This window comes from Erpetoichthys calabaricus, chromosome 5, assembly GCF_900747795.2.
Source record: "Erpetoichthys calabaricus chromosome 5, fErpCal1.3, whole genome shotgun sequence".
NCBI lineage: Eukaryota > Metazoa > Chordata > Cladistia > Polypteriformes > Polypteridae > Erpetoichthys > Erpetoichthys calabaricus.
Genome location: NC_041398.2, coordinates 251,516,076 through 251,531,981, shown reverse-complemented (window position 1 = coordinate 251,531,981; position 15,906 = coordinate 251,516,076). Strand labels below are relative to the sequence as shown.

Genomic DNA, 15,906 nt, shown 5'->3' with positions numbered 1-15,906 from the left:
CAGGCCGCAAGAAAGAGTCCACCTATCCCAATAAAGTGAAATGTCACCGTTTAGAGCCAAGAAGTCACCCCATGGCCCAGTGCGACAATAGGTGGCACAGTTACCCACGGGACTGTCTTAGGGTAGCCCACCAACGCTCCATAAGCCCAAGCGCAGACTCGGGAGGGCACCCTGCATAACCCGCTTCAAAACTGATGGACTAGTAGGCACCGTGCCATGCATGCCAGGCAGGAACACCTTGAGAATTCAGTTCTTCACAAAATCATCACAAACGCTCTGCTAACAGTGAACTGAGGAGTCAATGGACTGCTGGCACAGGTGGCACTGCCAGCCCCATACTAATGGAGTCCACGGATATCGAGTGCCTGTGTAGATGACTGAGCCAAGACTCAGTAAAGTTAAAGAAGAGGGTGACACCTCCACAGGGCTCACCAATGGCACTATATGAGGTGGGACGTCCAGCTCACCCCCAGGGCCACCGCCGCCCCCTTACCTTTGTTACTGAAGTCATCGATCAGCACGATCTCGGCCAGGTAGCGCCTGGGTGTCCTCTTGATGACGCTGTGCACCGTCCTCATCAGCGTGGACCAGCCCTCGTTGTGGAAGACGATGATCACACTGCTGGTCAGGAGGTTTTCATCGTAGTGCCAGTACTTGCACCTGCAAACAAACAGACAGGGACATAAGCTGTGACCAGCTGGACAATGAAACGAGACAAATGCCCTCTGCCTGTGTGGACATACGGGCACTGAGTGGGCACTGAGGGGGTCTGGCCAGTCGTGTGCCTGCAGACACAGACAAGGGGATCAGTGGTCATTCAGCCAGTCCCTTAATTGGCCAGTCTGATGGTGCCAGCTGCCCTTCAGGGATTTCCATTCATGCCAGCCACTCGTGTGGCAAAAGACCACAAACATCTGGGGAGTGGCAGATCTGTGGGCACACAAGGACAGTCAGAAGCAGAGAAAGGCCAAAAATCCTTCAGTAATGATAGGGGGCATGCAGAATGGCATCCCTGACTGGCCCACTGCTGCCAGTAGGGGGCACTGGGAGGGATCAGCATGGCAGCTTCTGTCGGCACTTGGTTCCATGTTGGTATGCACTGGGGGGGCTGGATTAAGGCCAACTAATGCCCCAAGCACGGCATGCCAACCATGGTGCCCCCTTTGCTTGACTGACTGGACATTACGACTCAGTAAGTGCGGAGGGTGAAATCAGACGCACGTCAGCTATCAGTAAAGTCACACGATGAAGAGCTTAGGGGGTCCGTTATGCCAGTCAGCCGATGAGTCACGTGCCAGCCATGTTCACACTCAACTCCTATGCCATGAGACCCGACGACGTCTTTACGCCAAACTTTAACTTTTTGCTGCTTGCTTGCTGAAGCTTTAAAGTTGAATGTGGCAGATAAGGACAATAAAAAAAAAAACACAACTAAAGTGTGGAAGTGAAAGGGTTAAGGACAAAATAGCTGGGGGACGGGGGGAATTGTGCAGTACCCAGGATGCCAACCTTCCCTTGGTGGTCGGGCTCATCCTGGGCTGCCATGCATATGTCCAGAGGTTACACAAGCGGAGTGCCACTTGGTCTGCGCCTCACCCAGGGACGGCTCTCTGAGGCCAAAGTGCCCCCCATGAACTCTGCCACCCTAAGTGACCGCCTGGTTCACCCACTTGGCCGACTCAGCCCAGGCCTTCTCTTACCACTGCAAGGACAAACACGTCGTGAGGTAAGAGGACAGAAGTGTCCCCAAGAAGCGATGGCGGAGTTCACGCACTAGAGGGCGACGTAGTCAGGAATTGCTGCATTTCGGGAGAAGGTGACAGAAGATTCAGGGTAGCGTCATTCTACTTAGTCACTGTGCCACCAGACAATGGTGACATGTCACGATGGTCCAGCTGCAGACCTCCGCAGCGCTGGGATTCAGGAGCTCCACTGGACAGCCAATTGGATTGCAGGTTTCTGTCACCTGGTCTGCGGTGGGTTGGCACCCTGCCCGGGATTGGTTCCTGCCTTGTGCCCTGTGTTGGCTGGGATTGGCTCCAGCGGACCCCCGTGACCCTGTGTTCGGATTCAGCGGGTTGGAAAATGGATGGATGGATGTCACCTGGTTTACTTGACTTTAGTCAGATGACCGTCCCACAACCGTAATCTTAACCAGAAAGTGACAACGTGCTCCATGAAGGAGGTCCGCAGCTGGGGTCTACCGGGCGTGTCACGTGTTGATTGGCACCTTCAAGTACGAACGCCACTGAAGTCTGTGCAGGTGACATTGATGACCCTACAAGCCGATTATCACATGGACCACTAATCAAAGAGATAAGAGTGACACTCCAGGGGACAGTCATGTGTCTGGCAGACGTGTGCCCACTTGAGTGTTCATTTGCTGTCTGATGTACACAAAGAGGGTGACAAGGGCAGCTGGTGGGGTCCACGTGAACCGAAAAGAGTGACAAGAGGGGCTGGCAGATGGATGGGAGGCCACTCCCTGAGGTCAAGGATGTCACCAGGGGTCCAAAGGGGTCTTATCAACTGCTGTGGTGTGCGTGTGGATGGCAGGTGTAGCCCCCCACCACACCTCGGGGTCTTTCAATGTGCTTCATTTCTGAGGCGCCACCTGAGAAAGCGTCACAGGGCAGAGAAACCAGAAGACCACCCATTTTACAAACGCCACGTCAAACCAGAGTACGGTGAATAAGCCGCCATTACGTCCGCGTCTGGTGGTCTCTGACGTCATTAAACCTCATCGTCGGCCCCAACGGACTCGAGCTGCGGACCGCCGGGGCTCCACTCCATCGAGGAGGCTGTCTCTGTCTGCTCTACGTCACCGAGGACCCCTGGTTACGATTAGGGTTGGGGGAGGGACACCAGGTGACAACAAACTGCAATCCCATTGGCTGTCCAGTGGGGCTCCCAAATCCAGGCACTTCGGAGGTCTGCAGGTGGACCCTTCTCAGTGTGGGGGATGTGACCTCTAAACATAGCTTGGCCACCCAATCTTTAACTCAAATGTCACCCCAGTTCGTTACAATAAATGGTGACAAGCGTGGTACGACAAGATGTGACACTTTCACTCCTTCAGCCATATCTGAACCGTCATGTGACTGAGCTGAAGACCCCAAACAGGGTCTCACAAAGACGTTTAGTCCTGCATGTCTGACCCCACGTGACATCCTCACCGGAGCCTTCGACAGTTGGCGGAGTGAACCCTGGCCGGCCGCCACCGTGTCACCTGATCACACCGGTTCAGTCTATTGGATTAAAAACTAAAGTGACGCTTCTCCATTAAGACGTCTCCTGTCCCGGATTGGCACGCCACGCGCTCTCCCACCTGGCTGTGTGACTGACCCCAACAAAGGGGTGCCCCACCGGTACGCGTGTCCAGCCTGACGGGATACGAAAGGTGCGGCCATCTTGAGTTCAGTCAGACAGGAGTTGGCGCTAAGCACATCTCGTCTTCTGCGTTATCCTGGCGCTGCCACGCTTGGTGCTCGCTGGCCCTCCAGCTCATCCCAGAATGTCTGAAACACTCGGACAGGTCACCTCAGCTGGAGGAGGCACAGAGTGACCGCTGACCGCTCGCCTTGGGATCCTTCCACCATCTTTTTACCCACGGCTGCCGAGAGCTTGAACAGCAAACACATGTGGCAGACTAGACGAGGGGTTCACGTGGGCACACAGCATGGTCCTCATGGTGACATCTGCGTCCTTTACATGGCATTTTACAAATGGACACAGTCATTGTGTCTCCGCCATCCATTGGACAGGCAAGAAAGAACGCACATGGTATGGGGGGGGGGGGGGGGGGTCTGAGATACAAGCTTATTAGGTGGGCATTGGGCAAGTCATTGAACGGGTGGCACTGGAGGGACAGCAGAAGAGCAGATCTGAGTGGGCACTTCAATGGGGACTCGCTGTTCATCGGGCTGAAGGTCAAAGTGGCGTTTCAGGGAGGTGGGGGGGATTTTACAATGAGACCGTGTCAAGTGAATCTCAGATGGGCAAGTGGCGCTGCCAGTCATGAACGGAGGACGCCAGGCGTGAAAGAAGACCCAGAAATCTTAACAGCAGAAAACTGCTGGCAAGGAACTAAAGGGCCAATCGAAAAATCAGGAGGCCAACTCGAGTGATGGGCGCCAGCGGCACAGGGTCCTCACAAGGGCTGACTCACCCCTGTGCCCACATAGAGACACACTTCGGCGCTGATGCCACCTCCATTTGTTTTAGTTGGCTTGTTTGCTTCACGTGGCCAATTCTGCGTGCCCACCGGTCACTTCGCGTTTGAATTACGAGGTCAAGTGAAGTCACCTGACCCGAGCCACAGGTGCTGGGGTGTCCTGCTAGTATGAATTACAGACGGGATTGGGCAGGGGGCTCAGCGGCATCACTAAAATTTAAAGGACGAGCAAAAACCAAATGAGGGCCCCCTGGTTGTGAAATTCTAGTAACTCCAGTTAAAGCTCGACTGCCATCGATGGGACGCATCAAGCACTCGAGTGACAGAACAGAGCGGGCCCACGGGTCACAATCGAGCTTCATCCCGATGTCAAGTGGGCAGCGCATTATTAAGAGATCGCTGCTGTCACGCAGGCCTACGGGCACCAGTGCCACCGCTCAGCCCCATCTGCTGGCCCGGCCAGGGTGGTCTGCCTGTCTGCTTACAGGTTCACACTTCATGTTAAAAACGTGAGAAGTTTTCCATTCCTTAAAGCTCCACTGACATGCGTCGGACCCTCGAGTCTGGCCAACTTGACGGGGTTGGCGTTGTGATAACACAGCAGAACCCACCAGTGTGGTGCAGCCTCAGGTGACGACACATCTGTAGATGTAGGTGGCCCCGCGCCACCCCCCCGTCTAAACATAAAGAGGCAGAAATAGAAAACAAATCGACGGGAATTATCACAAGGGGAGGCCGAAGACCCCCTGCCAGCATGGCATCCAGTCACATGACCGGCACCCGGCACACTGGCAAAAACAAAATGCCCACAGCATCCCAAATGAGGTGAACAAGGGTAACGCTGGCAATGAGGGGACAGACCGAGAGTGTGTGGGTGGGCTTAGCCGGACCCTTTACACAATGTAATACCATTCATTATTGTGTAGCCCAAAATCACACAAGAAGTGCCACAATGACCTTTAACAGACCCTGCCTGCCACTTGGCAGCCCCCCAGCCTTGACTCTCAAAGAGAGACCCCCATTCCAGGTAAGTTGGGTGTGCAGTGGGTGTCAAAGAGAACAGAACAGAACAAATGTCATCCTCAACTCTACTTGGAGCTGGGAATGCCCACTACCCTCAGCTGTGGCACCACTGCCAGCTGGGCACCTTGTAGTTCATGAACTGGCCAAGCGAGGAGACGGCGGCAGCTTCTCAGCACAAACTTTAATATTTCCTGTTGTGCAGAAATACGTCGACAAGGCAGCTCAGCGTCTCCACAACAAACAAACAAACAAACAAACAAGCGCCATGCAAATCCAAAGGGCAGACAGCCAGGGTATCCACAGGGAAGCCCCCCGTAATGCCAACAGACATCTGATCAGCTCCAGTGCCCCTCGAGAAGCCCCATCATCCTCCTCAGTAAACTCCTGTGCCACCTGGTTTACCTCGAACCCCTTGATGACACTCACACCTTAAAGCCACCCTCTGGCTGTGTCACTGATGCCAGGCCTCTCGTCCCAGGATGCCTAGCTGCCCTCAATGTTGTACTGGCGCCCCTTCCCGTAATGTCCACAAGTCCTCTCTCTCTCGAGTGCTCCGTGCCCAGCGCTCTCCTTACACTTGCTGTTCTGCACTCATCAACTTCTTGGCACACCATGCCCACCTCGCCCAATCCAGCACTCTCTGGTGCTTTTCTCTACTGCCTCACTCATCGCTATGTCAGTTAAATTGTCACCAAGTTGTGTGCCAATTGGCAAATGGGTTCATCCGCCTCTCTGATTGGGCACATGTTAATCTGGTAGAGGAGGAGGATGATGGGAGTTTTTGTATCTTGGCGTGAAGCGCCATCTGGTGGTGTTGTGTTTTTCAGTGTTTGTCCAGCAGGAGGTGCCCATCTGAAGCCCTCCACTCAGGGGCCCATTTCAGTGGCCCCCCTGGACCCTCCACATGTGCTTCACTTCTCCTGCTCTCACTGTAAGATTCCACGATTTGTAATGCTGTGTGTTGTGCGGGCACACGTGGCAGGGAGGGCACAATTCTTATTCCTGATGATGTCAGCCATCTTTAACCGTCTGCTGGCTAATTGTCTGTAGGACGGCAACTTGAAGGATCTGCCTGCGGCTTCTCGTCAGCCTTGGTACCCTGAATACAATAATCAGCTGATAATTACTGGGGGCACAGCCTTCTAAAACTGCCATTGTGCCACCTGTAGGTGTGACGCCATGGCTTCAGGGCTGCGGAGAAGGCGGTGCCCTCATCTGCTGGAAACGTAAGGGAAAACTCATCTGCAGCCGTTCAGTCAAATTCACCAAAGACGCAGAGCTAAACTGTCACAGGAAACGCCTCTGCGGTGGTCCTGGCCATCTGCCCACATCACCCCTTCCTCCTCGTGGACATTTGGGGACAGTTGTGAGGGGACTGAGCAGCCAACACTGCGGGTGGGTGTGGATATAAACACACAAAGAGCCAAATGTGCGGTGGGCCGAGAAAGGCTTCAGACCCCCTGGATTGTCTGCACACTTTATGGTGTGGGAGAAATTAGACATTTGTGCCCATCCATCTGCACTCTGCAACTCGTGACAAAGTGACAACCCGCATTCAGCAGGTGGGGACAATTTATTAAAAATGAAATGGCAAACAGAAATCCCTCAATTCCTTCGCTGGACCACTCAGCTCCATCCATTGTGGTTCAGTTCTCCTGGAGAAGTTTCTAGAACATGAGTGGAGCCCACCTGTGACCATTTGGAGTGGCACACGTGGGCCCGGCAGAGAAGATCCCTTAACTCACACGGCATGTTGGGACAAAAACCAAGCCATGAAGTCCAAGGAGCTCTCAGATGGAGGACCATCAGGCCAAGGGGGTCCAACCAATGAGCACAGGGGTCTCAAAAGTCTGACGCCACCATGACTGCTCCTCCAAACTGGAGTAAACTGGACAGAAGACCCTCTGTCAGTGAGGAGACCACACTCTCCCAGGACTTCAGAAGCCTTCTGCTTAGATGGAAGGACCACCATGTCAGCAGCACTCTTTACGGTGCAGTGGGCAGACAGAAGTGACCTAAGTGACTCGGAGATTCTGTGGGCTGAGGAGACCAACGGGGGGCTTGTGGATGGAAGTCACAGCACTGTGTCTGCAGAAGGCCTGGCACCACTCGTCACCTACCTAACAGCAGCATCATCCCAGGGAAGACAGAGGGTGGGAGGGAGGAATGCTGCCAAACCCAGAGGGGTCCTTGAAGAGAACCTCAGGCTGGGCTGATGGGACGATGACCCAAAGGCAAACGGGCAAGACAGCACTGGAGTGGCCCTTGGGACCGGTCTGTGGGTGTCCTCGAGTGGCTCAAACCGAAGCCCAGGGGACACCTGATGATGGCAGCTTACAGACACTGAACATCCAGTCTAACAGAGCCTGAGGGGGTCTGCAGGAGGAATGGCAGAAAAGTGGCCACGTGCAGCTGTGCCAAGCGACTTCTTCAAGAAGACTGGCAGAGGAACTCATACAGGCTGCCAAACAAAGGGTCACAACGCTTACATGGTGGACGGCTCTCGGGTGTTGAGCTTTAATAAATTTGTCACCCACACGTTGTCACCGCGTCACCCTGGGCTACCGAGTGTAGACGGATGGGCACAAGCGTCCAAGGTATTTAAAATGAAGTCTGCGACACCAAAAAGCGTGCCAGGATGAAGGGGTCTCACCACGTCCTCCATCCACCAAACATCTCTGAGATTTGTGGCCGTCTGCCGTACACCCGTTGCTGTCACGTTGGCGTTTGGTTTCTCTGATGCCCCTCCAACATCGTTCCCCTTCTGAGCAGATGTGCCAATGACAACTTGACACGCAGCAAGTGCCCCTGACCAATGGCGTCTCAGGTGGCCCCAACCTTGTCTTTCAATGAAGGGTCCAGCAGGGCAAAGGACAATGGGGTCCTCAGGCCAACAGCAGAGCCATCCAAGCCCCAGAGGTCTGGGCCTGCACAGGGGGGCCTTAATGGTCCTCAGATCCCTCACCCCTTAGGCGGAGCAGCTGGGTGCCCACCAATGTGGGGCCAGACGCCACTCAAAAGTTCATAGCACTGGATGGTCAGGGACTAGCAGATGGCATTAAATTCAGCCCCCCCCCCCCCCCACTCCTTTACATTAACAATGGTGTTCTTCATCTTTAATTTTCATTCCAGTTTGCTGTGTCAGGCATTGTGTGCCCAGTCAGCGGCCACCCTAATGGCTTTCAGGGGGCTACACTGGGAAGGCGCTTTAAAAAGGACAATCAGAAACACGAGAGCGTAAAAGACACAAATTTAACAACTCGAAAGGCGCGTGACGCTGATGAACACACCGGCCAGCAAAGCGCGGCTCCTCGACCCCCCTTTGAAATCGGACCAGGTCTGTGGGTGGGCCTGCCATGTTTGCAGAGGACCCTGGGGGTACAACTGTGGGAAAAGTGCGGCCGGTCAGTTCAGCTCAGCTAACTTTATCAGGGTCTTATTAGCAGAATCAAGTGGGTACTGGATATGGAAGACAGAAGGGTCACCACTGAGGACCCCCGAACCTGGGGACTCGCTACAGGGGGCTCAACACACACTGCACTACTCCTGCCTTGTGCCCAGGGGTGACCAGGATCGGCTCCAGCCATCGCACGACCCACCCTGGATAAGCGGAGGGATTGAAAGAGTCCGACAGTACTTGGTGCCCACGACCGTGAAGACCCTCTACGCCTCTAGTGGCCATTAAATGTGCCCATCACAGCAGTGTTCCCATTTTGGTTCTTTGGCCCCTTCAGGTCACATTCAGCAGACACAACTCTGAGGCCACGGGGGGCACCAGCAGTATGCCAGCGTCTCGTCAGGACGTCTCAGCAGACGTGCGAGGGGCTTTGTCATTATAGTGGTCTTATATGTGTGTCTTTACCCATGGTGCACTTTGTTCAGGGGCTTCACTTGGTTTTAGGAGTGCAGCCCACCCTGTGATCTTCTTCAGGGTGAGATCCTCCTCCTCTTCCTCCACCTGATAAGCCCACCTGGCACCCCGACTGTCGTGAGTCTCAGACTTCCTGGGGGTAAGATGCCCCCCTGTGTGTATCACGTCATCTCACATTCATTCTTGACGTTTTTTAAATGTTCGATTCATTTGTCATCATTTGATTATTTGACGTCAGCTGGCGGCCACTCTTTAAAATGACCATCCGTATGGTCCAAGATTTGGGGGTCCACTGTACTGACCCCAAGGGGAGGCAGCGGTTAGTCTGGAAAGTGAAATCAGCAGATGTTGCTTGGTGGAAACATCTGTGAAAAGTCGTGCCCAGAAAGTGAAGAAGCCAAAACGAAGGATTAGCAGCTGGCCAGTCCTGGACGTGCCGAGGGCTCCGAATCTGAAGAGGAGGGCAGCTGGACTGGCGTCCCCTAAATGCATGCATTAAGGCCACCAGGTGGTGCCGACTGAAGAATGTCATCTCTAAAATGGCTGCCCCACCGGAAAGGCACATGTGAGGTCACTTGGACCTGGCAGACAGCACAGCCACAAAGACCTGAAAATGAAGCCATCCCACCACCAACAGATTCACATGATGCCCATCCAGTTCAGGGCACCAGAACTAAAAAGTCCTGTAGTGCCAACCTGGCCTGAGCTCCACAGCCCCCAACTTACTGAACAGTAAGACCTGAACACCTAAGACCTGCTCAAAGGCTCTGAACCCAAGTCTGTCCTAACAGCCAGGGTACAACGCAGGGCACAGCCCAGGACAGGGCACCAGTGCCCACTCACTCACGCATACGCCCATCGGGCACGATACGGGCAGATAGCCAACCTGAGGAACAGCAGAGCTGCCAACATCAGGAAAAATCCAGAGAGGCATAGACCCTGCATGGTGGTGATGTGACCTGGCAGAGCTCATGTGACCTGGCACTCTATTCAAGGAGGGACTCTGTGTGGCAGCAGTGAAAAAGCAACAAAGACTCACTGCAGTCAGCGCCACTGGCACCCGCCAACTGAATCCATGGGTGGATTAGGACAAAGACGTGGGGCATGGGGGGCTTAAGGATAAACAGCTTCAGCCAATCGGAGCAGACCAAGAGGGGCGCCTCGCTCAGCCTTCACCGTTCCCTCCTCCTCCTCCTCACTTTCAGCTTCACGTTTTTTAGTTTTCCATTTGTAATCCTATGTGAAGCGCAGTCGGCACTGATGGCCACACATTATCCGCCCTCATCTCCGGCCCCCTGCCAGCTTCTGTCACGCCATGCTAAAGGACGAGATCTGGTGAGCTGTGCGCCATCGGGGCAGCCCACCTCCAATTAAGGCAGGTAACATTGGGTGTGGCCTCTCAGAGGACGCCCATATGCTAATTAGGGTGTCAACCACCCAAAAAGGAAACGTGCACGGCCCCCACTGTGCCTGTAACGTCCCCCTGTGTATGGCTGAATGACATGCGGCAAGTGTCAAGGCGCTATACTGTGCCAGCCTGTGCATTCTGGGGGGGCGACTCGGTCACTGAACTCACATCTGTCACTCCACCTACCTGGCTGGATGTTTTTCATAATAATTAGCCATTTGGGACATTGGGGGGCACTTTATAGCCCAAAGTAAGTTGAAGGAGCCTGACCGCTCTGTGATGAAGACCACGCTAGGGTTTCGGGCAGTCAGCAAATGTTCAGAGGGGCTGCTCGTGTTTGACTAAGAACAACAGTAGGTGGTCACAGGGGTGCACGTCAGGTCCTAAGGTGACCTCTCAAGTCCTCCACCTGCCTGCATGCCATGCAGCCCCACGTTCCTACTACACAATGGCACCACCTGCTAGTCGGGCACACTACAAGTGTTCTGAGGGGGAGGCTGGCTGGCATGGCAGTGGCAGAGTAACACCCGTGCCAACAAGCAGTGATGAATGCTACAGAACAGCAAACCGAAATGAAACTGTGCCACTCCTCAGCCAAAAGAATGTGAAATTAAATAAACTCAACATGAAGGAATGCCAACTCAATAACAGGCATGAAGGCAGAGGGTCACTTACTCATCGTGCCGCAGGTCACTGATTGTCCGGTCCAAGGAGATCATGTCGCTAACCACCATGTTGAATCCAAACTCCTTGATGCTGGCTTGGATGGCGTCTTTGTACTCGGGGCCCCAACACATAGGCCTTGGCACCTTCACCCGGTCCCCCTGGCACGCCCTCTGGCTCAGGTTCCTTTAACTCAAAGTTCCCCAGCTGGCCGGGTTTCAACACGGGGTCTGGGTACTTGTGCTTCTGGACCTTGAACGTGAGGTACTGCTTCTGCATGATGTCCCGCTGGTCGACGGGGTCCGCCTTCAGCGGTGGGGCGGCACGGTTCTTCTCATCGTTCTTCAGCCGGATGGACTCGAGGTCGACTTCAACGCCTTCAACTTGAGGCCACGGAATCACCGGCTTGAGCTTGTCCAGCAGGGTGTCTTTGGCGTTGGGCAGGAGGTCATTGGTGTCTCTTCCCTCCTGTAAGGCAATTAAAGAAGTGGGTTAGAGATGGCAAAGTCGGGCATTGGAAGATGGCGGCACAGACAACATGGAGGAGCTATAAGATCAAGTGGCAGACCAGGGCCTGTAGGCCAGATGAGACAAGTGAGGCACCATGGGGTAGCATTACAAGCCTGGAGAAGACAGTTGGAGCCATGCCTAGGTACTAATTACCAGATCCTGGCATTCAACTGGCAAAGGGTGAGGTGGGGCAACATCATCGGCCCATCACCATTGCAGCCTTAAGTCCTGTAGTGGTCTGCAAAGTCCAAGGCTGTCCAGTCCAAGGTGGACTTACACTAGTTGTGCCTCAATAAGTTAGTTGGCATCAAGCTAAAATGGGCATTGCATGGTCTGCTAAGTCCCTAAGAACACGCCAAGTAAAAATGACACAACTGCCAGGATGGTGCAGCATACAAGGGCACAGAATTGAAGATGTCAGACCTTCTGCTTAACACCCCAACACTGAGGGGCAGGACCTTTGGACTGCAAACCCCCCAAATGGCCCACCTGGCACAGACTTCCTCCAGGATGGTGCTCAGCACCGCTGCCCCCCAGAGTCCAGTGTCAAATGCCATTTTATTCTTCTGCCATTTCAGTCTTCCTCCCACGTCCCAACTGGATATCATTCGAGTGGGCCCTGCAATGGCCTGGCACCTGCCATGTTAGGATGGGCAACTGTGCCACATGAACCTGAACTGGATAAAGAGTTGGGTGACAAATAGTGACAGGCTGACGCCACAAGTGTGCCAACAACCCAAAGACGTAACTGAAGAATGTGCAACAACCTGTCTGGAGCCCTGCAGGGCACCTCACCTTGTTTGTTACTATAATAATCGCTATGCTGGCACAGCCAGCCTCACCCGCTAACCTCCTGACACACACATATATAGCAGACACCCGCTACGCCAGCCTCCCACCCTGGACACCTCATGATCTCTCTTCTGCTGGAGGTCGTCCTTCTGCCGCCCACTTGCCTCGCCCCTGGCGCTCTGCTGGCACTTGAATCACCGCGCCCTGGGATAGAACTACCTAGGGCTCCAGACCGCGTACTGGCGGCTCATCAGCCCACCTGTCTGCACTTGTGGCGCAACGTTAACCAAAGGTGTGCGGCAACACGAAGGCCGAGATTAAGAACCAGGCAAGTCCGCTGCCGTCACCCACCACAATTACGGAGGGCCGCCGATTTCACAACCTGCCACACGGGCGGGCGACCGCGCCTCATAACAATGGCAGCGAGCAAAAACAAAACCCGCAGTAATGCAGGCAAAAACCCCACGAAGCACCAGTGGGGGGCACCTTAAGGCCCAGAGCTGTGGAACTGAAAGGCGCTTTACAAAAAGACCACAAACAGTCGGGCAGCACATCTGCCAAGATGATCTGGAGACAGAGAGACGGACAGATGTTGTGAAAGGCACAGGTTAGGTGCATTGGCGATCCTAAATTGTCCCTAGTGTGTGCTTGGTGTGTGGGTGTGTGCCCTGCGGTGGGCTGGCGCCCTGCCCAGGGATTTGTTCCTGCCTTGCGCCCCCTGTTGGCCGGGATTGGCTCCAGCAGACCCCTGTGTTAGGATATAGCGGGTTGGAAAATGACCGACAGCCTATATAACAGAGACACACAGGAAAGGCTCTGTCTTATATAGCGCCTTCTTTCTAAGTAACAGATAGACATGTAAGGCAGAATAAAACATAGGTAGGCATGACAGGCACTAACAGGTAAATTACCCTTGAGAGCCAAACCAAAGGTGGAAGAGCACAATGGCGAGTGCAATCCCACACATGACCAGTGGAAGGCGCCAGGGGCACTGAAAGGCGCTTTATTTAAAGACCATTGACAGGAGCCGTGAGACAAAAGGACTGAAAATGTGACCTTCCTTCTTAAATGGTGTGAACTGCTCTGCCAAAACTGCAGCCAAGATATGAAAAGTGCGGCAGAAGACACACCCTGGGTGGGATGCCAGTCTCATATATGAAAGGCACGATAGACAGGCAGCCAAAACAAAGAAAAAACAAAACACGGCATAAGGGGCAGGTGGGCAGAGTTGCAGGTGCAACCCAAACTCCACCAGTAGTGGGCGCCATAAAGCAGCCCCCTGCCCAAAGCACCTAGTACTGTGGAATGGACGAAAGGCCGGGGACCAAAGCGCCATGCAGGCAGTATGTCTACCAAAACAAAGGGGATTGGCATTATCGGATGCCATGAACTGCCCTGTTAAGACCGGCCTGGAGCCATGAAAGGCACTATATAAGACATAGACATCCATCAATACAGCATCAGAACCTGCTGTTTGAACTGTGCCCAGGGCACAAGTCTGGAGGTCACCCTGGATGGGGTCCCAGCCCAGCACGAATGACGAGAGACGGCTATGCATGGCACTATCCCATAGATACCTACACATGAAAGGCACTATATGACTTTTGAATTGTGGTGCTGTCAGGAGACACGGCCTCTTTGTCAGCATTCAGCCCAAGCCAGACACCCTGGGTGGAATGCCAGTAGAAAGGAATGACAGACAGAAATGAAAGGCACTATATTGGCAGAAAGACAGAGAGCCATGGAGGGCACTATACACCCGCTACTGTGGACAGATAGATCAGTTATTGGACTTCTTCAGTATTAAACAGGTGGATGGGTGTGAAAGGCGCTATATATATATAAATATATATATAAATATGAGCCTCATATGATGATTGGGGGACTTCTTGTTTCCCCCGATGGTCCCAAATCAGGTGACCTCAGCCCTCCTTCAGTGATTGGGGCAGCCTAAGAAGAGCAAAATGCGGGAGAAGGCTAACTGGACGATTGACTTCACTTCTCGTTCTCCTATCTCACTCTCTCTCTCCACCCACCGCACTGACTGCCCAGAGAGGTCCACACAATAAAAGGGGCTGGAGGCGCCATCGCGGCTTCCTCGTAGTCCTTCACTCCTTGCCAAACCCGCCTAACCCGATTGTGGGTCGCGGGTGCCACATCCTGTCACAGTGGGGCTCACCCCCGGAAGGGGCACACCCGACACACCCTCTCGATTAACTAAACGCGTGCATCTTCGGGACAGGAGAGGAACGCCGGAGCAGCCCGAGATAAGAGACGTGCCAGCTTCGTACCGGTCCTGGGTGGTCTCCACCTCGCTCAAACGTTAGCAGCTCGTATCACAGGCGTATATAGCGCCGTTCATAACAGGCTGACGGCGTTAAGTGCATTTTGCCCCATGGGCGATTCGGTCTCGCAAGCCTTCGTGTTCCTCGATCGCCCCCTGAAGCCCACCTTTGGACGCCAAGCGTCCAGAGAAGCCGTGAAGAAACCTGGAGAAAGCCGAGGGGATCCGAGAAAGGCCGAGAAGAGCCGAAGCCGCGGGCCTTGTAGCGCTCGCGCAGCCTCTCGCTTTCCAGCTCCGGCTTCCGGGTTGGGAGGCACGGCGTGCCGCCGCCGAACAGCACGAGTAGTGGCCGCTGGGGGTAGGGGGGGGTCAGCACAGAGACACTCAACCGCCAAGCCGCACGAGAGAGCGCCGGACGCGGCCCGATTACAGGAGCAGAAGGACGAACGCGAGGCACGGCGGCTCTCCGAGAAAGGGACGCCGGCGACAGGCGCAGATCACCATGACAACGACCCGGACCGAATCAAGCAGCCGGTCGGCGAGGAGACGACGGGTACGCCGCTCGGGGGGCTGCACTTACCATCTTGACGTAGGGCTTCCCGTCGGAGTCTTTGGGAGCCAGCGATGACCAGAGCACCAGCAACCCCAGGAAGGTGCCCACGACGAGCAGGCTGCGCAGGAGGAAGCCAATCTTGACCCTCATGGCGAAGGGGCTGCCGTGACGAGCCCTCCGTGTCTGCGTCCTGCCGCCCGCTGCTGCCTCTGCTGCGCTGCCTCGAAACTTTTCCTCCTCCTCCTCTGTCGCCCCCCCTCCGCCGCCTCCTCCTCCTCCTCCTCGTCCGAGTTGACAGAGCCGGGTGCGCCGATCCGAGCCGTCGCGTCCCCACCAAGCACACAAGGATGTGCTCGCGTCACTCAGGAAGTGCTTGGCTTGGCACGGCGTCGCAGGACACTTTATGAGACCTTCGAAGAGAGGAGTGGCGCTCGATCACGCCCATCGCACTCTGCGCCCGGGGGGATTAGTGAGCCGTACGTGTGGTTGAGCGGAGCCCAAGGGAGAGCCGCGGTGCGGTGATATAGCGCCTTTCAGCAAGGTGGAAATAAGCTAGGCAGGTGGTGGGGCTTGAGCTGCAAAGGGGGGCGTCTGAAATGAAGCGCAGCCACCATACGGACGGGACACC

At 54.7% G+C, this 15,906-nt stretch overlaps 1 protein-coding gene across 1 annotated transcript in view; it reads right to left on the bottom strand.

Moving 5' to 3' along the window:
- galnt7 (UDP-N-acetyl-alpha-D-galactosamine: polypeptide N-acetylgalactosaminyltransferase 7) overlaps window positions 1-15,658 on the bottom strand; it is a 29,686-nt gene extending 14,028 nt beyond the window's left edge. Inside the window, 4 exon segments of the mRNA XM_028791166.2 lie at window positions 494-660; window positions 11,152-11,276; window positions 11,278-11,607; window positions 15,306-15,658. Coding sequence (XP_028646999.2) covers window positions 494-660; window positions 11,152-11,276; window positions 11,278-11,607; window positions 15,306-15,428 — 745 coding nt within the window. The 5' untranslated portion in view covers window positions 15,429-15,658.
- Between the last annotated feature and the right edge of the window lie 248 nt (window positions 15,659-15,906).